The following is a 22,497-nucleotide window of genomic DNA, read 5'->3' as shown; positions in this document are numbered from 1 at the left end:
TAAAAGGAAGATATTTAAAAATATAAAATATGCCAATATATTCATGTGTACATGTTGTTTGTGATTGGTACAGTTTGTGCTTGGTGAGGTTACTGTCAGCTCTGTGTTCAGTGGTCTGTGTCAGAGTCTCTTCCTCTTCAGCAGCTGCAGTCGGTTCCTGCTGTAACAGCTCAGTGTCTCTGCAGTCTGACTGAGGGAGGTTTTTGTACGACTACAAATCACTGTGTGAACACCGGAGCATTGTTTATAACGTGGTAACTCTGACAGTAGTAAACTGCTGCATCTTCAGTCTGAACTCCACTGATGGTCAAAGAGAAGTCAGACCTGCTTCCACTGCCACTAAACCTAGCTGGTGTTCCTGAATGACGTTGGCTTGCAAATTTTATTAGGAGTTTTGGAGCCTGTCCAGATTTCTGTTGATACCAGAACATATAATCTCTACTACTAGCTCTTAAAACAGCCTGGCTGGTTTTACAGGTCAGAGTGACAGTGGATCCTGGAGTAGATGTCACTACTGGAGGTTGAGTCACAGTCACCTGACCGCTGCATCCTGCAGACAGAAACAAATCTTTCATTTATCAGCAGAAATAAATGACAGAAAAGGCAACACATCATGTTTGAAATGTTGCTGAGTGAATGAACCTGTAAAACAGCAGCAGGCCAGCGTCCAGATGAGGATGGTGATGAGAGTCATGGTGGTTGTGCTTTCTGCTGTGTTGACTGACAGATCTGAGTCCTGCAGTGTTGAACTCACAGGACTATAAACCCTCTCAGTTCACTGGAGGATCAGCTGACGATGCAAAGCCTCCTCTCTATGGAAATGATTTCTCTGCTCTCAACAGACTGAAGGCAACGTGGGACACAAAATCAGGAGAAATACTGTTTGGATTTACACCATCTATGATCTTAATGGAAAATTATATTTATAGAAGTGCAGTTGAGGATTTATGGAAAAGTTTGTGTCGACTGTGATTGGTTTGATATTTCTCTTTGTTTACGTTTAATCGACTTACAAGGTTTATTGTAGATAAATAATATATTTCACTTCTGATTAATATGAGATTGTAAATTTATATTATTAAAAAGCATTATGTTAATTTAAACAATGTATAACTGTTAACGAATATGAATTGTGATGATTGTAACAAGTAGACTATAATCCTTTTTCTGTCAGATGTAGAAAAATAAAGAATTATTTAAGAAATAATCTTGTTTCATACAATAATTTCAATCTATATTATTAAAAAAGTGTTGTAGATTCAATAAAGTATCATTTTTTCTTTGTTATTTTAAAAAACAGAGTTTTTTTCAGTGGATAGATGCTTGTTCGCAGTGCAGGAGGTTTTTGTACGGCCACTTAATGAGTTTGTATCACTGTGGTGGACTTTTGGTGGAGGAACCAAACTCATCGTTGACTGTAAGTACCAGAGATTTATTACTTTTTACAATATATAGAATTTATACCATTTATCAAATATTTCATGACACTGTGATTAAGTTCAGTGTTTGCATGATTTTCTGTTTTTTGTTATTAATCAAACAAGGCTGATCTCACAATCTGAGAAGAAACTTTGCAGAGATCAAAATTCACTCAGTATTTAAGATAATACATTTTTGGATAAAAAAGATAAACATACATTTTCTAATATATTATTTTTATGATGACTTTTAACTTTTATTTAACTTTTAAATATTATCTGCATTCAAATGTTTGACAACAATATTTGGGGGGAAAAAAGCAAAGATTTATCTACAAAACATCAGTAGTTTTTTTTTGTTTTTTTTTTAATTTACTTATTTTGATCATCCAAACTGTTTTTAACATCTATTGTTGTTTACCGCTAATATGATTTTATCAGTTAATGCAGCTCAGCTTTGTGTTCACGGTTCATTTATTTCACATGTAGTGAAAAGGAAGTGAAAGAGACAGATGACAAAGTTTTAACTGTATTCACATGAGTGTTTCACTTCTGTCAGTTTAAACACAAGAAAAGGAATTATTCACTGTCTCACATTATGAAACAGATATGAAGATGTCATCAATAATTATTATCAATGAACCTTTTTCATTGCATTGAACTCATGTGTCTGATGGTCTGATTCTTAGTGTATGAGTGCAACAGCAGCACAAGCTCTAAAGTTTTCCGTCTTTGTCTTTTCTCCCCCCTCTCCTCCCCCTCTCTCTCCTCCAGTGGGTGTGGTGCGGCCCACCCTGACCGTCCTCCCCCCCTCCAGAGAGCAGCTGCAGCAGGGCAGTGCCACACTGGTGTGTCTGTCCAGCGGGGGCTTCCCCTCAGCCTGGAGGCTGGACTGGAAGGTGGGGGGCAGCAGCAGCTCCTCAGGGGTGTCACACGGCGCGGAGGTCCTGGGGAGGGACGGCCACTACAGCCGGAGCAGCACCCTGAGCCTCTCTGCAGACCAGTGGAGGAAGGTGGGCTCAGTGAGCTGTGAGGCCAGTCTGAGTGGACAGACCCCCGTCACTCAAACCCTGGACCCTGACCGCTGCTCAGAGTAGAGCTTCAGCAACACTTCCTGTCTGGAAATGATGCTTCTTTTTCTTTGCTAGAGATCTTGATGAAGCTACAGATCTTCTCTGTTCAGCTGTTTCTGCAAGTTTCACATCTCTCTCCTCAGTGTTTTAATGTGCATGTTGCTTTCTAATATTGATCTTCCTTATATTCTGCTTTATGTTCATTACTTTTCAAATGAAACTTAATATTCTGAGTTTCACTTCAAGAGAAATTATTCATACATGTAAAGTGTGAAATGAACATTGAACCATTATTCAATAAAACTGTTGATTATAATGAGTCAGTGTGTTTGTATTTCTTTTAAAATCAATTCGTTATGAAAAATAGCTTCTTGATCATCCAAATATCATCGTTCCTGATGTTATAATACTGTATATCTAATAATACAAGAGATGGTTGCTTTTTTATTAACTAGTGACATTAATTTTGAGTATGAAATCATTTGGAATTTTAAAATGTGGAATAATAAATTGGAAAGCTTTATTTCTTTTTGGGCTGTAGTTGTATTATTTTGTTCTGCATTAGTGGAAAATCTGTCAAATATTTGTTTCTATTGGTGGCTATACTCTAACAAGAGCTAAATGTTTCCAGCTTACTCATAAAGATATTGAATAAACTGACAAGAACTGAAGTTTTAACTGTAAATGTAAGAGGGTCTTTCAGTATGTGTCAGTTTTATTTGGGTTCATTGTGGTTCTGCTTGATGACTCTTGTGTGTCAGAGTCACAGTGTTGTGTTCACTCCACCAGTTATCCTCATCACAGTCTCTTCATCAACCCTCTGCAGCTGCAGCAGGCCGTTTTCACTTCAGTCAAACTGAAGGAGGTTTTTGTACGACTCTAAATCACTGTGTGAACGCGTCATAACTATGTACGCCAAGACAGTAGTAATCTCCAACATCTTCAGCCTGAACATCACTGATGGTCAGAGTGTAACCAGAACCAGATCTACTGCCACTGAATCGAGATGGAGTTCCTGAGTTTAGAGTTGAGGCTTTGTATATAAGAAGCTTGGTAGCTTGTCCTGGTTTCTGAAGGTACCAACTAAGATCAGCACCAATATCTGAACTCCCTGTGGCGCTGATGGTCACCGTCCCTCCAAGACTAACAGACTTGAATTTGTCAGTCTGAGTCAGAAATTTGTTGGCAGAAGACTCTGAAATGGGAAATGAAAAATCTTAAAGAGTAAATATTATAGCCAATAGCCAATGGAGAAGCAGTTCAGGTTGTGATCGGAGAGAAAAATAGAAAAGACATTTAAGCAAAAGTAAAAGGGAGAACACAGACTGGATTTACACCAAACATTTTCAGAATTTCTCACCCTGACTCAGAAAACCCAACATGACCAGCAGAGTTATTGGCGACATCATCCTGATGCAGTTTTCAGTGTGAGTGCATGAAAACAGTTCAGACTCTCTGCGACACAAGAACTTAAACTCTGAGGAGCAGTGATGCATGAAAGTCATGCAAAATACATTTAAGAAGGCAAACACACACCTGTTGTTGTGAAACAGAAAGAGCAGAGGTGAGGAGGAGTGAGAGATCAACCTCTACAGAGGATCATTCTAATTCAAAGTTCATCCAGAAAACATTGACTTTATCCTCTTTATTATGTTGTTTAGCTTGTATGGTGCCACCTGCTGGAATATTGGATGAACATTTATCTCAGTAACTCAGTTTTTCCACAAACATTTTTATTCTTGTTGTTGTTAGCACAAAGGCAGGAATTTAAACCCATTTTATCTCACTTTAGGGCCTGCTCAGCGTTTTAGGTGACCAACTCTTTCCCTTCACACTTAACAGGTGTCCACTCTAATTAAAGTATGTTATATTGTATATTTGGTATTTGATTTCTCTGAAAAGTTGAGTAATAAGTTGCTAGCTGTTTCCCTCTGATTCCAGTTGTTATGCTAAGCTAAGCTAACTGGCTACTGGCTCTTGCTTTATGAGAGTTTGTATCAGTCAACAAGACAGTGAATCAGCAAATATCTGAGAATGTCCAGTGAATAATGTTTTCAAGTGACAAACAACATGTTGATGTGTGTCTAAGTTTCTAGATTGTGGAAAATGTTCCGTTTTTTTTCCCACAACTTCTGATATCACTGTATGTGGAAAATGAACATCATGGTGGTTAGTTTCAATGTCAGTTTCACACTTTTTGACATGGAATAAAAGGAAGATATTTAAAAATATAAAATATGCCAATATATTCATGTGTACATGTTGTTTGTGATTGGCACAGTTTGTGCTTGGTGAGGTTACTGTCAGCTCTGTGTTCAGTGGTCTGTGTCAGAGTCTCTTCCTCTTCAGCAGCTGCAGTCGGTTCCTGCTGTAACAGCTCAGTGTCTCTGCAGTCTGACTGAGGGAGGTTTTTGTACGACTACAAATCACTGTGTGAACACTTGCCCACTATGGTAACTCTGACAGTAGTAAACTGCTGCATCTTCAATCTGAACTCCACTGATGGTCAAAGAGAAGTCAGACCTGCTTCCACTGCCACTAAACCGAGCTGGTATTCCTGATTCACGTGTGATTGCAAATTTTATCAGGAGTTTTGGAGTCTGTCCAGATTTCTGTTGATACCAGAAAATAAAATCTCTATTATTATATCTATGAACGGCCTGGCTCGTTTTACAGGTCAGAGTGACAGTGGATCCTGGAGTAGATGTCACTACTGGAGGTTGAGTCACAGTCACCTGACCGCTGCATCCTGCAGACAGAAACAAATCTTTCATTTATCAGCAGAAATAAATGACAGAAAAGGAAACACATCATGTTTGAAATGTTGCTGAGTGAATGAACCTGTAAAACAGCAGCAGGCCAGCGTCCAGATGAGGATGGTGATGAGAGTCATGGTGGTTGTGCTTTCTGCTGTGTTGACTGACAGATCTGAGTCCTGCAGTGTTGAACTCACAGGACTATAAACCCTCTCAGTTCACTGGAGGATCAGCTGACGATGCAAAGCCTCCTCTCTATGGAAATGATTTCTCTGCTCTCAACAGACTGAAGAATATTGTCAATTCAATATAATATTAATTCTGGTGTGTTATTAAAAGAGAAGAGATATTTTAATCACTTAATGAGTTTGTATCACTGTGGTGGACATTTGGTGGAGGAACCAAACTCATAAAGTAGCACAGATTTCTATTTTGTATGATTTATAGTGTATATATCTTATACCAAATTGTGCATAAAACTGTGAGTTCAGTGTTTGCATGTTGTTATTTTTGTTATTCATCAAACAGGGCTGATCTCACACTGATACGAACCTTTATAGAGATCAATATTCATTCATATTGCATCTGTTTACATCTGTTATGGTAAACTCTATCTGAGGTAGGCCAATGATATTAGTTTAATATTTCTTCAAAACTACATACAATGCATTCTCTATTCCTTTATTGCTCAAAAATGTACAAAACAGTACACAGATTCTATGTTGATACAGGAGAAATAAGTATATTCCGCATTCATTCATGATCCGTGCCACATTTTTTTTTCTTAGCGAGGACGACTGCTATAAAAGGTAACAAAGTCTGAATGTCAGGCTGATGAAAATCAGTTTCACTTCCTCTTTAACTGGAGATGAACTATCAAGAAGTTTCTGTAAGTTGTGGTTTTGTCTTTGGGAAACTATTCGGGTGAGCAGTCGTGCATATCCGTATCTCCTGCAACAGGTCACAGCTGCAACACATTGATCTGTATGCAGCTTAACTAAGGGAGGTTTTTTTATGACTCCATATCACATAATGAGTAGTAATCTTCTGCATCTTCAAGCTGGACTCCCCTGATAGTCAGAGTGAATTCAGGTTGGGATCCACTGCTGCTGATATGACTCAGAGTATCAGATTGATGACAACTTATTTTGTAAAACAGCTGTTTGGGAGGCTGTCCAGGTTTCTGTAGGTACAAGCTGAGATCATCATCGACTCATGTACTCAGAGAGACTGTCTCCCCCAGACTGACTGACTTTGATGCAGGAGACTGAGTCACAGTTGGATTGCCTGTCGATCCTGCAAAACAATAAAACATTACCACTGTATCTAACATATTACATGAAGAATAATCCAATGTGAAAACTTAACTAACTGTAAAGATTGGTTCGTATATTTGAGTCAAATCAGCATCTGCATTTGGACTGTTAGTATCATAAAGAAAACCAGTAACATCTCCGTTATGGATGAATGTGTGTGAGGAAAAGAGCAAAATTTTATGATACATAAAACTTGGCGCCTTTAAAGCAGCTGATAAGCAGGGAGGCAGAACAGATATTCAAATTATAACATCTGTGGACATCAGTGAGTTGTTTCTGCCATAAATGCTTAAATACCGCCCTCTTGTGTCAAAATAGGAGATCATAAATAAATTTGAATCATTCACATTGAAACACGAGCCAATTTAAGTCAATTTTTAATAATAATTTACATACTATATGGATTTGGTTTCATGATGAACAACAGCACATTCATTTTAAACTCTTCAATCATTCATGTTATGCATCTAACTGGAATGTGTGCTCTGGTCACATAATGGTGTATTTCATTCTGCCAATAGTATTTGGAAGCACTCTTTATTTGTGTGAACCTGTTGAGATCCATAGGAGTGTGTTTTATTGAATCATGCATCCGTTAAAAACAAATTCAATGAGACGTTTTAAATGCTTTATAGGGATTGTCTAAACATGCTGGAAAATGAGGTATTGTCCCATTTTGAAACTCATTCGGCACCCCAATACAGGTTAAAACAAACAATTATTTCCAAATACTGCTCTACTCAGGTCTGGCTAGAGTGTCTCAGGCTTATCAATACATTTAATGGTTTGGGGTCCATAATTGTGCAGATCAGGGAACTAAAGATAAATTGGTACATATAAACAAGTTGAAAAAAAAAATTGTCCTCTGTTGTGTTAGTTACAAATATAAAACAATGATATACATACTTTTAAAAAGCTGCTAAAAATACAGGACATCACCAATACATAATATACAAAAAAAAAAAATGCAAAGTCTTTCTCCAGTTCAACACATTCAGACAGACAACTTCACACAGTATTTGTGTTGTACTGACACCAACACACCAATAGTAAGGCGTCTATTGGAAAAAGGCACAACTAAAGACAAACAGAACATCTAGACGAAACATCATGGTGATAGAAATGTGGTTTTCAGGTACAGTAATCTTGAGAGTTCAAGGTTTAAGGAAATGTTTCAGACGGTAAACATCTGAGTGATCAGATGGATTTGCATAGTTTGATAACAGAGGTGTATGAAGTTGGATTAATGATATTGTGTGTTTTGGTTCCTGGTGACACCCTAAACTCCTGACACCCTTAACAAATGAAATCTGGACATTTTTAATCTACTATTATAAAATAAATGAGTTTCATGTATAAAAGCAGACTGAAGAAAAACTAAATCCCATCCCTTTACTGGAATGGGTTAATTTCCAGTGAGATCCAAGGTCAAACAAGGACACTTGAATGGCTTTTTCCACTGCACAAAGACTGCATTGTCCCAGGCAGGGCCACAGTACACTTTCTAACCTATTGGACCCTGTCGTAATGCACATGTGTAACCATAGCAACAACCACAGAAAACCAGTTGCAAAGGTCCAAGTATCTCCATACACCAAGAATCCTCACTATCGTTATCCTCATGATGAGCACGTCTGATTATGTCAAAAAACTCTTTAATTTGATTCAAAGAATGTTTAATATTTTAAGATTTCCTTATTTGTAAAATATTCTAAGGCAAAAATTAGATACCAGCTTGAACTGATGGTGTGTTTTAAGTCTTGGTAACACCCTAAACTGCCACCAGAGGGCAGACACCCTCAAAAAAAAAAAAGAAATCTGGACAAATTCATGTTGCAAAATCCCTCTTGGTGCAGGGAAATGAGTAACATCACCCTTTTCCAACTGAGGCCTGCCCACATTCCTTAAAACCTGCTTTGAACTACCATGTAGTATGGATTCAGGACACAGTTACGTGTAACGTTGTCCATGTTTCTCAGCTTCTCAGGAATAATTGCTTTCAGCAGCTTTGTGAAGAGGTCTTAAGATAAAGAAAAAAAAACCTTTGTGAATGTTCCTTGGTGTGCAAAGAGTCTTGAACCTTAACAACAGTGATCCTGTGTTGCTGATATGCATAGTAACCAGTGTCAACATCAACAACATACACATGCTATGGCTGCGACAGACATTATGGCTGCCTGCAGTTTTAGAAAAAGGCACAGAGGGTGCGATTAATCTGGCATCAGTACAGAAACACTGGGAAGAGTCGAGAGGCATTTTATGACTCTTTGAAAAAAAAAAAAAAAAAAAACACTAGCAGGTTGCTGACGACCGTCATACGTAGACCAGTAGGAGATGCTGGTTGGTTTGGCTGTCACTGGCGAAAGCTCTCATAGTCTTTAGAGACTGGGATTTAGCGGTTGCTCCTCATGGCCTCCTTGGCTGCCAGGATGAGGGGGGTAAGACTGGACAGAGGCTTGGCCAGCTTCAGGAAAGGATGCTACGGACACACACAAACAAAAAGGAGTGAACACATGAAATATAACTGTTGAGGAAGTTAACTTTATTTTCAGGATTAACTCTGGCGAATATGTGCAGTTACCCACATTAAGTGCAAGAAAACTAACTTTATGACTCTAGATGTGTCATTTTTCAAACACAAATGCCAAACATTCTCTAGTTCCAGCTTTTTTAGTAGTTATCTTAAGGTTTTGGGCTATTGGCTGAAAAAAAACCCAAACAATTTGAAGATATCATCTTGGATTTTAGGAATCATCTTTTGATTTCAACCTTCTTAAATTTAAGAGTATGCTGCTTTCTTTGTTTTATAAATTAGTATACCCCAAACTACCAGTTTGAACAAAGCATTTTGAATATGTCACCTTGGGCTCTAGGTAATTGTGATTCACTGTTTTTTAGAGATGTTCCAATCTATTTTTTTTCAACCCTAATTCTGATCTTCCAAACATATAAGACATATATAAACATATAACACACTGTTCTCCAGTGCACACTCAAGCTGTAATCTGAAAATGAGATAATATAAAACTTACTTCATCCAGAAATACAGGTATTTTTTGTGCCAAAGATGCTCAGTATACATAATAAAAAGAATTCTATTATCTACACAGCAGTAGAAGATATGCTGTGTTGATTAAATATGTATATAGCACAGGTGTAGCCGATATTTAGCACGCCTTACTTTTCATGAGCTAATTAATCCAAACACTGTCACTCACTGCTCCCAAGTCATTTTTCTCATTAACAATTTTCACTCACATATGCAGTGAAATGCTCCAACTGCAGGCTGAGGTTGTCCATTAAAATATGCCCAGTCTAGATATGGGACATCCCCACTATTTTCTAACATTTCTTAGACAAAATGATCAAACGATCAATCAAGAGAATGATCAGCATATAAGTTGTTGTTACAGCGCGAATGCACAGTAAGTTTTTTGAGAGACAGATACTCGCATGTTGAGGCAGTGTGTGAGTGTGTAGGCCCCCTTTACCTGCAGCAGTTCTCGGCCCGATCCTCGTTTCTCCACGTCCATCTCCAGACAGCGGGACAGGAAGGATCTGAAGACAGGAGACAGCTTCTCTGGACTCTGCAGCTCAGGAGTCCCATTGGTGGCAATTAAATACAAAGCCTACGACCAAAACAATATAGCATGGTAAGAAAAGCTGTTTCATATTATTTTAAATTACATATCTTTGGGGTTTAAACCGTTGGTGAGGCAAAACAAGCAATTTGAAGACGTCACTTTGGGTTCTGGGAAATAGCGACGGCATTTTTCACAATCTTCTGACATTTTATAAACTAAAAGATTAATCAAAAAATATTCAAAAGATTAGGTTCACACTCACCCTGAGAGGGTTTTCGTTGAGATATGGAGGCTCTCCCTCCACCATCTCTATGGCCATAATCCCCAGAGACCAAATGTCCACTTTGGGTCCGTAGGCTTTCCTGGTCACCACCTCGGGAGCCATCCAGTACGGAGTCCCCACCATGGTGCTGCGTTTACTCTGCTCTGGTGTGATCTGGGCACAGAAGCCAAAGTCAGCTGCAAAGAGAGAAAAAAAAAAAAAAAACCACAGTTTAAGATCCAAAAATCCACGATTCTTACTACAGTTAAAAGCACACATTCATGTGCTATTCAATCAGATATGTAAAGTATGTGTTTGGGAGTCTGTGCGTGTTTGCGTGTGTGCTCCCTCACTGAGTTTGACTGATCCGTCCATCCCCAGCAGTACATTGTCACTCTTGATGTCTCTATGGATGACTTGGTTGGCATGAAGAAACTCCAGAGCCTGGAGGACCTGGACACAGAGAGGGAGGAAGGTTAGGATCCCCAAAAGTTAACACACAAGTATCACTAACAAATAAATGAAAGTAGAGAAATGCGCACAGCTTTGTGTGTGTCTTTGTGTGTTTCGGTGCTACAGATACAAAGAGGTGAGAGCCTCATATACTATTATTGGATTTGTTCATTACAGTAAAATAAAGCCTTTCATCTCATACGCATCTGATGGAACAGATATGCTTCTACTTTAAGCAATACAGCTGTCTGCACAGGCTGCGTCGTAGCTTACTGAAATCGATCTAGTGTGGAGCATGTTTGGGGCCCTGCGCTCAAATAGTGTTCTCGAACACATCCTGTGCACACACAGACTGAGGACTGACGCTGTTGCTGCTGCTGCTGCTGCTCTGCTGACATGCTGTGCAACACAAGTGCTTTGACAGGTTTTCACTGATGTTTCAAAAAGATTTCGTTAACCACTTTCATAAGCTAAGCTGTCTGAGAAGAATCCCACCTCTCTGCACACGGCGGCGATCTGAGCTTCGTCCATGCACGTCTCCGTCACAACATCAGTTAGGGAACCACCAGCCAAATACTCCATCACCACAAAAAGCTCATCTCCTACAAGGAAACTAAAAAAAAACAAAAAAAACCGCATGCACATTCCTAAAGCAGTCGACTCACAGTTGTTGCTGTGCATGTACTGTATGTCTGTCTGTACAGTTTGTGTTAGGTCAGTGTTACCTGTCTACGAAATTGACAATGTTGGGGTTCTTCAGCTCCTTCATGACCAGGATCTCGTTGATGATTAGCTCTTTCTTTGGCTGCTTCTGCAAGTTGATCTGTTTGATGGCCACCTGCAGAACACAATATCGGGTAAATTGAACGGTACAACTAATTAGCTTGTAATGCTAACAGTCTACACTGTTTAAGGAATAGTTTTAGTTAAGTCATTTAAATCCCTGAAATTTGCTCAAAGTCAAATTTGGACAATGTAAAACTGCCAAGACAACATACATGGATAGGTTAGGTTTTAAAACTATTTTTTTCACAGTTCAGTCCCACCTCTTCATGACTTTGAGGGGAACCTGACAGGTGACTTTTGTAAATATGAGGACCCCTTACCTCTTGTCCTGTCGCAACATCTATAGCTGTGTAAACTGTTCCAGATGCCCTGAAAATAAAAAAACAGTGGGACATGATATAAAAGTCTTTTCCTTATTTCTTTCCACTCTTGTAACTATTTTTTCAGTGTCCATACACAATTCAGAGTTGGTTTCCCTTCTCCTTTGGTCAAGAAACCAGTTTGGATGAGCGACCTGCTTGATAACCTCCGTTAAATTCCTGCCCGTTTTCAATGTTTACATGATTTTGAATTCTGACTCACCCCTGGCCGATCTTCTCATAGCGAGTATATTTCTTCTTAGGATCTCCAATACTGACAATCGTTCCTAAGAATCACAGAAAAAAAAATTGTTTAGTCAGCTCTGGAGCCAAAAATAGATGTGGCTCTGCCTGTGATGTGTCATATCCTGTGTCTATCTGTGTTTGTGTGTGTGTGTGTGTGTGTTTTACATACTGAGCTTCTCCATGATTTCCTCATCGGTCATCTTGCCCCCCTTCTTCTTCTGTTTGTCAGCTGCCTTGGAGGCTGCGTCTCCCTCTGGAGCTGGAAGTGGGTCTATCACCGACCTCGTGTACACCTGACACAGCAAAGGAAAAATTCCTTTTCCTTTTGTTCTAATCATTTCCCAAGGAACACTGAACCTTGGCTGACCTTACCCATCTTATTTTTGGCTGCTTGTATTTTTTGGTAATTGGATTATAAGCTGTAATTCTCACTAAAGCTCATTATGGGAAACAGTATCAACTGGTTTTACACTTCCCAATTTCATTGTTCATAGTTCAAAATGACAACATGTACTTCTGTGTTGCTTTCTTGTACTTTCATGTTATAAAAAAAACAAAACAAAAAAACATCACAATCTTTTTATCATGACTCACTGATTTTGTGTGTTCTGGCCGCGGTGCCACAACTGGGGGTGGTGTATCGTCATCGTCATCATCGTCGCCATCCTTGCCGCCTGACGGGGAGGTTGTGGTACCCTGCTTGCCTGGCTGCAACAGCGAACACACCCAGATATAACACAAAAACAGTTAGAATATACTGAACGCATGTAATGTAACGTTAGGAATGAGAATGTAAGTAATGAGTGAAACCACTCACCGACTGCGAGTCTTTATCTGAAAGAGACAAAATTACAGAAGAGAAAGTGTGAGAACATGGTGAGGCTTGCAAATATTTTGACTTTTAATAATTTGTTGAGCAAAAGAAAACTGACCCGAGGCGGAAACACTGAGGTATTTCTGTTTTCCACTGGTGGAATCGTAGAACTTGAGAATGTCGAGGACGGCCTGAGGATTCTGTTTCTGCTCTGATTTACTGATGTTAGAGGTTTGAAGGAGACGGGCCCACTGCTCTGGCATGCCCTGGACAAACACACACACACACACACACACACAGACAGACAGACGCACAGTGAAAACGTTTTACATAGATCTAACCGGAAAACAAAGAAAACAAGTGTAAGAAACAGGAGGAGCAGTTCCTGTATTGGAGTGAGTCCATCCAATTTCCTGATATTAAGTACTTCACCACATTTCTAACTTTTAGGGGCTTTTTTTGCAAATTAAATATCATATCACTTTCGAACATATACAGAAAAGGTTAATCAACAAACATAAACACATATGTTATGGACTTAAATATACATACGTCTGTTAGTAGCTCCCAAGAGTACATTATGTATGCATATGTGCTGTGCTTACACATACAGGTAAGCATAGACTACTAAAAGTACCATTTGAGGGTTACAAGTCTGTAGCTAAAGCATCACAGCAACAATACATACAACCATTAGAGAAAAAAAGAACTATATAAGCCTTGGTATCACAAGAGGCTGAGCTATAGATATGCCTTTAAAGTCCATTAACGTAATTAACTTTCAGTTTTCAGGAGTTAGAGAATAACATACGCTCACTGTACATAAGCATTTTGCATGTCTGACAGAAATTACAGCAAAAAAAAAAAAAAAAAGAAAATTCCTTTGAATTTCATTGTGTTTTTACTTGACTCTGGAAGACTGGCTCAAGGTTTATAACCACAACACAGAAAATCCCATTAGCTTGTTTTTTGTTTTATCCTGCCAGCTAAATGTCTATGTAGCTGTATGGATTTCGAGTGAGGCAGCAAGTCTGAAACAAGAACATGAACTGAAACATGTTAAATTACCCTGGCTGAGTTCTGCAATAATCTAACGGCAAAACTAGAGTTATTTATTTCCAATGAGTCAATCACTCATTTGGTCTATAATAAAGCATTTTGTACAGTTTTAAAGGGGCACTCTGCCCATTCTACATGTGAAGATATGTTTACTCAACACAGTACAACTGAACCTGTAGAAGCAGTTGTGTAACGTCTTCTGTGGCTCTGTGTTAATAACCCAGATGATGTTATCTTGCATCTCAGCTCAAATTTTTAACAGAAAGCCTGCGTTACAATCTGGAGATCTAAAGGTCTAATAAAAAGGTGCTTTTTAGTTGCATTATGGGAGTTTTAGAACAGAGAGAGAGAGACAGCGTGACAATGGGCCATGCACAGAATTATATAATTAGCGTTACATCCACGTAATTTCCATTTCACCTTGTTTTCATTACTAAATAGAAGACAACTGCCGTGCAGTCACAGAATTTGCATCCATTCATTCACTGTTATAAAGAGCAATGACCACAGTGGGAGGAAGGTTTAGAGTAGAGAAGGCTTTGCAAGGTGTGTGTAACTGAAAAGGAGAAGACTGCCAAGCCTTTCGTCAACTTCCTTATTGTTGTCTTCACTATCAACTATTACTAACTACCTGTGTTTCAATTTATATGAGAAACACAAGCAGCTGATCACAGTTCTTGTGGTCCCTGTGTGATATATCAGTAGCCATTGTAACCCTGACGTGTAGCAACGTTTTTAAAAGGAGCTGCATGCAGGCTATGTTGTAGCCTAAAGCTTCAGAGCCTATGCATCTTGCTGCCAAAAGCATAGAGTATCCCATTAAAGCAGAAGTATAGATAAAGCTTAAAACTCAGGATATCTCTGCCTCTCTTGCATCTGTTTTTGACCAATCTTTTAAAAATGTGTCACTTGCTATACTAAATCTCTAGAGTAGCCCTTTAAGGTTAGGTACTTACAGTGAACTCTCCAGTGACAGCATCAAAGCCCACATGGATGGTGTGTTCAAAGTCCGAAGGGGAGGAGATCTCAGGCCTGTCCTTATCCCGATCTTTCTTCCTGCCTCCTGCAGGTAAAGGTCAAGGGTCAATGTGTTGGTCATCCACCGCCATGCATGTGTTTTTTTTTTTTTGCTTTACAGTATGTACGTCTACATATATGTGTGTGTATTCATCATGTCTCTCACCTTTCTCAGAGGCAAACATGGATATGATCTTGTTTCTCGACTTTCTCTCCTCCGGTACAGACGGCAGCGGCCGAGAGCTGTGATTGGCTGACTGGGGGTCCTTGGCTCCTCCTTGGCTGCTCATCCTGACAGGGGGGGCGGGGGGCTTGTCCTCACACACTCCGCTGTCACACATCTACACACACGTACACCTGCGGAGTCGCACAAATGCAAACGTACACATGAAATACATTAAGCCTGTTGCACGCTCAATCACTGGCTCACTTCTTCCTGTTTTTTTTTTTTTAACCTTTCACAATGCTAGTCAAAGCAGTACATGCTAGCCCAAAATGCTACTGAGAGACGCTCGTTTCCCTTTGACAAATCAAGAAAAGCTTAGCCTACATTACACAGAGTAGAAACAACTAAACAACAAAGTCAGAAAAACACACAGACCTAAGTGATCCATCCATACCACAATCTGTGGATCAGCAGTGAGTGTTGGAGCGAAGGGAACAGAGAGTGTGAACAGGAAGCAACGCTGAATGGGCGAAATGACGTGTTGAGTCTCGCTCACATTTAGCAATGAATGAGGAAGGAAAGGAGGCAGAGAAACAGAGAGAGAAACAAGAGTGTCGACGAGAGAGTGGGTGACTGAGAATGGTATAACAAAGGATTTAAAGGGAGAGGAATGAAGAACGGCACCGTGTGAAGAAGAAGAACTGGGCTGTGTGGTGTCAGACATCAGAAACATGATATAGACACCAGTGGTAGAAAATAACTGAATATATCAACTAGTAGTAATATGCTTAAGTACAATTTTGAAGTATTCTCATTTCATCCTACCTAATAGTTCTACTCCACTACATTTCATAGGGAAATATTGCAGTTATACAACGTATAATAACCTTATAAAATACAATGCATTGTTCCCCATTTTGACCAGTAGTTCCACTACTTTTTGGCTTGTGGCCTTCTGAAAAAAAAAAAAAGCATTGTGTCTTGGGGCCCCATTTTCAGCTGTTGGCAGTTCCACCAAAGAGACATTTCCACTTTTAACTTCTGTTTCAAGTCTCAGAGAAGTAAAATGATCCAATATTTCACAGAAAAGCACAGATCTGATAAAAAAAAAGACCCTATCTTGAGACCCCTTTGGAGGAGGCCTGACCCCTCTGTTTTTGGAGGCCACTGGACTAAACCTCTTAACTTTACATACAGTAGTTGAAAGTAGCTCCACCTCAACCAGCTTCAACATTAAAATTATACTTATTAATGCATCAGTATTGACAATCTAATAATGTCATATTATGAATCATATATTAGTCATAGGGGCCAATTTTCTGCAGAATGAGTGCTTAGCTTTTTGATGCTTGAACTGCATTTTGCTGACAATACTTCTGTATTTTCACTTAATGATTTTAAAGTGTTTTACTTGATTTTTTGGCACTTTTACTTTGGTAAAGGCTTTGAATACATTTTACACTACTGCTTGTAAAGAGTTGAGTTTCACCCATTAGCCTAATATGGTGAAAACTGAGATTGTAGAGACACATGCACACGCACAGTCACACGGACATGCACGCACACACACACAAACACAACCAACCACAAGAGCACCTTGCAGAGCAAGCAATTTGATCCACTCGGAGCTGCAGTCTGCATTCTTGGTGACATCACAGACAGGAAACAGGAAACAAACAAAGGTTTCCTCACTTCCTGTGTCTGACCACCAATGACACAGCTCGTAAGGAACCCGGATAGTAAACGTGGCTAAGGTTTGTATTGCCTATGACCTCGTCTTCACACATAAACCCTCCACCTGCAGCAGCCGCCTGTGCTGACCTCATTTACCTCTCATTCAAAACACCACAAAATAAAAGAAGTCAGGTACACGGTCACCAAAATACACCATATTAGGCCTTTGAGGTTATTGAAAGAGTCAACTCACACAAAATGTTTTGTGCTGTGTAATAACCGAGCCTTCGGGCCACGAGCTGAAACACATCTGCACTATCCTCCTCACTCGAGGCTAGAATATTCACAACCCTGCATCATTTCTGAAACATTCGCAGTACTGCATGTCTAACATTACTGAGCGCCCTACTGTGCAATGATTTTCAATTTTCCTGGTTGGCTGTGATGGTTTTTTCCACTTTTAATCATGTAAACTGATCTTAAACTTACATTTCCCAGCGTGGCAAGACAGTCAAACTATTATAAAGACACAATCCAGTGAGCTAGTCCAAATGGAAAAAATGAGACACTCCCCTCGCTCTCTTTACACCCCAAATATCTTTTTCAATGCCTTTCCTTCTCCTGCATTAAGTTGCTAAGTACTCACCAGTTTGTCGCCTCTTCTGCGTCTTACAGAAGACCACGTAAACAATAAAAAATAGTTGTATTCCCAGCGAGTGTGTGTACCTCTTTCTCTACTGCTCATTTATCTACTTAGCTCTCGCTGGTTCCCTCTATCTGTCTTTTCACCCTTCTCAGGGCAGGTCCTAGCAGGCTGCCTCATTCCTCAGCGATTTTGGATGGGACAAGTGTATTCTTGCCCAGGCAGGATAAAATTAGACCCAGTCCAGCCTTAATGTGCATTTTCAAAGTCTGTGTGTGTGTGTGTGTGTTGGACTGAATGTTGGGTGCTGGCTGGCCAGGCCGCGACAAGTTGTCTCTCAGTAGGAATTCCATAGCTTCGGGGCTGCTGGGGTTTGGGCGTGTACTCCTCTTCATCTCACACACACTCACACACACACTCACACACACAAAACTCCTCCTCATACAAGCCTCATCTCACACACATTCCCTGCCCTAAAAAACACACACTCCCCTTGCCAACAAGGGGCTCCATTGTGAGCACATGTAAGTCTTTTATGAAGTGTAGCTCGGAGCTAAGCTTACTGAGCAGCAGCAGCAGCAGGACAACTTTGAGGGGAGCAGGCAGGTGCAAACATCAGCACTGAAGGCTACAGTGTTTGTATAACTGCTTATTGCTGCTGAAATGATGAAATTAAATAATCATCTAAAAGGAATAGTTCAACATTTTGCACAAATACCGGAAACAGGAGAAAACAACTAGCCTGGCTCCGTGCAAAGGTAATAAAAATCCGCCTGCAAACACCTCTAAAGTTCAACAAATAAGACGTTATACGATTTATTTAATATGCACCAAAACTTGAGTGTAAATATATCAATTCTCTGTTTTCAGGGGGTTATGTGCCAGAATATTTCTTGACCGGGACCGGTTACAAAGACTCCAGGAAATTGCTGGTCTTTGCAACAAAATAGTCTGGCACAAAAGTAAAATGCTCAAGTAAAGTTTTGGACAGAAGCAGGCAAGCTGTTTCCAGTCTTTTACGCTAAGCTACGTTAACAAGCTGCTGGCTTTGGCTTCATATTTAAACAGACAGGTGTGAGAGTGGTGTCGATCTTTTCGTCTAACTCTCGAAAAGAAAGAAAATACGCTTATTTCCCCAAAACTATTCCTTTAAGTCGTTTATCAAGCACGAAGGCCAAAGATTTGCCGGCTTCAGACATGTGAACAGCTTTTCTGCATTTCATATCATTATACCATAAGAACCAGTGGTTCCCAAGCTGGAGGTGGGGACACCCCAAAGTGGTCGCAAGATAAATCTGAGGGGTCATGAGACGATTAAGAGGATAGGAGAGAATCTAAAACATATTCCTTTTTACACAAAATTATGTTTACTTTTTATGACTTTTCTCTGGATAGTTTTACCCTTTCAACACATGGATGGGTGGCGTTAACCAATCATAAGACTCTATTTTGCGTTTTGCCAACTTGTGTAGGGAACTGGTGATCATCTTTAAGATTAATGGATTCATTATTTAGTCTATCAAGTTTTAAAAATAGTCAAAAACGCCAACAGCATCGTGTTTAAATTGGTTGTTTCGTCCGACCAAAATATAGTGATTTACAATGATTCAAATGATCAAAATTGTAGTTTGTTATTTTTCTGTCATTTGAGAAATCAATCAACCAACTAGTTGTTTCAACCCAAACTTTTGACCTGCGTTTATCATTATTTTTGACATGTTATAGAACAAAATATTGGTTTCATTGCTATAATTAAAACTATTACTGGCCAGCTGTCTATCCCTCACTGATGTGGATATGTTCCCTTTAAAATTGCAGGCTTCAGTCTTTCTTCACAGTCCTGCCTCTGGGCCTTTATATTTCCAAATTTATCTCCTCAAACTCTGCCTACTTGGCTACCAAACAGGCTATCTTACATCCAGACAGCACACTGCATCTATTTTACATCACACTGAATCTCCCGTTAGATTCACAGACTCTCTTCTCATCATCGCTGTGCCACGGAGCCTGTCACGTCTGTCTGTCCTTTATCATTTCTACTCCTCAGTCTCTGCTCTCTCTCTCTCGCCGCATCCGAGCACTTTCTATTCCCTATAGCTGGCCACCGTCAAGGGAAGCCCACTTCCTCATCCTGGAACTCCCCCGAGCCCCCGTGGGTCACAGGACCAGGTTCGTCCAACCAGAGCGTAGCAAACACAGCCGCTTAGCTGTTTACAGGAAGTGGACAGCAAGTCTTTTGTATTCGGCTTCTATAAAAGGAAATTCTACAGAGCACTTCCTGGAAGGAGTGATGAAGCCTACACACACACTGAAACACACATTCAATCACACACTCGCACACAAACGCTGCTCCCTTTCATTCACTGACACGGAAACATACTGTACAAATCACCACAGACAGACACAAACATACATACACACACACTGTTTGAGCTCACCACCTTCTACAGGCACTTCACTGATTATGGCTCTGGCCTGCGAACAGGAGTGTAAACACACTGCCCAGCCGCCGCACGCCCACACTCAACAGCTTATCCTGTTATTGAAACAGCTGGCCTCAGCCCTGTGTCAACATTTTGACAAATCAAATCACCAACACTGTCATAACTTGAATTTATGATTTGAAACCGGACCAGGTACAACAAAAAACTAGCCTCAGGACTCAAAGTCGTATGTTAGTTTCATGGTCTAGTGCATGAATGACTGGCACGATATACCTGCAGGATTACCGGCATGGACTGTTTCCATCAAGCAGAAAAATAAGTCACGGATGTAATCTCGGTGTCCTCAGTTATAGTAAAAGGATAGGTTCATAATTTTGCTGTAGATAAACTTTTAAATATATTTTTGCACAGAAGGAGGACTGTGGATTTCGGCCCCTCATCACTTAGGCTAATTGTAAGTGCATTATGAAGGGATCTTCTAATGGTCAGTATGAACAGGAGGAATGATTACAACAACAAAAAAAACAATTTCAATGTTCATTTGAGCACCTGACAATTGTTTTAAGACAAACTTGAAAATTTGTGAACTTGTCCTTTAAAACCCCTATTTGCAGGTATTAAAGTCCCCCTTCACTGAAAATGTGTTTTGCTTTTTTTTTTTACCTTAATATGATGTCTGAGCTTCACTTTGCAGAACGATATATGTGCAAAGTTTGTCACATTCATCAGCCGAAGGGGGGAAGTTTGTCCGTGCTCACCTTAAATCAGAGTTTAGGATATGTACATACAGCGTGAATGAGCATGATTTTGTGACATCACAACAGGAAGCCAATCGTGGTGGTCCAGTATGATGTGGATCAGACACATCAGACAAATTAGCGCTCAAAGCATTTTAAAGGATGTCTGGAGTGGATCTTTAAACATTTAGGAGGTAGCAGAGGAGGCAAGCAAACTAAACTTAGGTAAAATTGTAGATTTACAATACATTTACGAGTACTTCTACATGCTTCAATCTGTACTGAGACAGCTTGCTCCTTCTTTTAAGACTCTGAATAACAAATATGTCCAGTATGTTCAGACTTCACCTTGAAATTGATTTAGATTCCAGCTGGCTGAAGTCACAAAAGAGATCATTTCCAAACCCAGAGCTGAAAAATCTCCATTAAACCACACTGAAAGCATAAAAAGTCACTGTGCACATACATTAAACTGTATTTTTGTACAGAATACACTATAACTTAAAGTAACCGCGCCTTCTGCTTCATAAAAACACATTTTATTGATCCAGCTTATCAACTTATCAGACATGTACAGGCCGCTTTAGACCAGCTGACCCCATTGTCTATTATCGCAGATGTTTTGTATTAACCTCACGTTATTTCAATACTACAGTGCTCTCCGGTAGACTGTCATTACTTCGGTTTGAATTAAAAAGAAAGCAAACCACAAATCCCACTAACATCTGGATCTCCTGCCTGCTGTGCTTTATTTTTATCCCGTCAGACAGGAAAAGTGTCTCCTTTCCAGTCTGAAACCTTCCAGTGTCAAAGAAAGTCTTTTTAAACAACGTATGACTAAATTAGTAACGTGTACATGAGACAAAAGTCGGACTGTCTGTGTTGAATGACCAAATCTAAACTCACCGGTTGCTGTCAACCGCAAAAACTCAACCGCACTCCGGCCAAACTCCCGAAACTCCGCCCAGCTGCTGCTGACTTTCACGCCGTTTAAATAGCCCAGATTTGCCGCAGAGATTTCACTAACGCTGCCCGAGGTGTGAAAAACTAAATCGCCTTTTACCACACTCACTTTTCTCTCTCTCTCTCTCCCTCTCTCTCTCTCTCCCCCCGGAGTGGTCTCGGCTTGGCTCTTCGCTTGTCCCGGGGAGGAACCCGGCTGAGAGGAAGCGGAACGTCGTAGAACAAACCGAGGAATCGGAACCTGTCGGCTTCCGTAGTGCTCATTGGGCAAAGCGTAAAGGGCGCGTAATACGCAGCTGGCAAAAAGAGAGTGCAGTTGCTACGTGTTTACGCAGCGTCGGGCTGTTAAAGTTAACGGACACAACACCAGAAACAACGTGATTTAGATTTTCAGAATAAAAGACCACTTATACATTTGTTTTATCCATGTAGAATATAAAGAAAGATTTTTTTTAACAGTTAATAAAATTCAATTAGTACGATATATATTTTTTAAAATCTCAAGTTCCATAAAAAGTATCACAGTGGAATTAAAATATAACTCAGTGCAAAAAATATGACACAAAGAATTGAAATATTACAATGTCCAGAACAGTAGAGCTGCAACTAAAGATTATGGAACTTGACTTTTATTCTTAAAACAACTCAAAATGATTAATTGATTATCAAAATAATCGGTGATGAATTTAATAGATTAATCAACTAATCATTGCAGCTCTACAGAACA

The 22,497-nt window shown here is 39.8% G+C and overlaps 1 protein-coding gene and 1 gene segment (V, D, J or C); one reads left to right on the top strand and one right to left on the bottom strand.

The window, feature by feature from the left end:
• The first annotated feature begins 1,319 nt into the window (after positions 1–1,319).
• LOC137200130 (immunoglobulin lambda constant 6-like) lies at positions 1,320–2,515 on the top strand. The segment is given in 2 exon segments: positions 1,320–1,347; positions 2,193–2,515. Coding segments are annotated over 2 exon segments (351 nt in total).
• A 4,408-nt stretch (positions 2,516–6,923) lies between these two features.
• Positions 6,924–22,024, bottom strand: LOC137199446 (serine/threonine-protein kinase PAK 2-like). Of its 4 annotated transcripts, none has more exons than XM_067613754.1 (15): positions 21,880–22,024; positions 15,310–15,500; positions 15,083–15,189; positions 13,186–13,333; positions 13,071–13,087; positions 12,848–12,961; positions 12,423–12,546; positions 12,231–12,294; positions 11,969–12,017; positions 11,588–11,700; positions 11,358–11,475; positions 10,763–10,862; positions 10,410–10,606; positions 10,055–10,192; positions 6,924–9,042 (listed from the first exon to the last, which is right to left on the bottom strand). In XM_067613754.1, the coding sequence occupies exons 2-15, from the start codon at positions 15,482–15,484 to the stop codon at positions 8,956–8,958; spliced, it is 1,551 nt and encodes a 516-aa protein (XP_067469855.1). In that variant the 5' UTR covers positions 15,485–15,500; positions 21,880–22,024; the 3' UTR covers positions 6,924–8,955. The 4 variants fall into 4 exon arrangements, with proteins under 4 accessions (XP_067469855.1, XP_067469854.1, XP_067469857.1 ...); XM_067613753.1 differs by having other exon boundaries at positions 21,714–21,996; XM_067613756.1 differs by lacking the exon at positions 21,880–22,024 and adding an exon at positions 17,630–17,829.
• Positions 22,025–22,497: the final 473 nt, after the last annotated feature.

The sequence above is a fragment of the Thunnus thynnus genome, chromosome 16, assembly GCF_963924715.1.
Source record: "Thunnus thynnus chromosome 16, fThuThy2.1, whole genome shotgun sequence".
In the NCBI taxonomy this organism is placed as follows: domain Eukaryota; kingdom Metazoa; phylum Chordata; class Actinopteri; order Scombriformes; family Scombridae; genus Thunnus; species Thunnus thynnus.
Note: the sequence above shows the minus strand (reverse complement) of the source record. Positions and strands in the feature narration are given on the sequence as shown.

Bases quoted from the DNA above. Each gene is read 5' to 3' on its own strand.
- LOC137199446 (XM_067613754.1), bottom strand. From the start codon at position 15,484: ATGTGTGACAGCGGAGTGTGTGAGGACAAGCCCCCCGCCCCCCCTGTC. The intron at 12,547-12,847 runs GTGAGTCATGAT...TTGCTGTGTCAG, and splicing joins GGCCAGAACACACAAAATCA to GTGTACACGAGGTCGGTGAT. The intron at 10,607-10,762 runs GTGAGGGAGCAC...CTCTCTTTGCAG, and splicing joins GGACGGATCAGTCAAACTCA to CTGACTTTGGCTTCTGTGCC.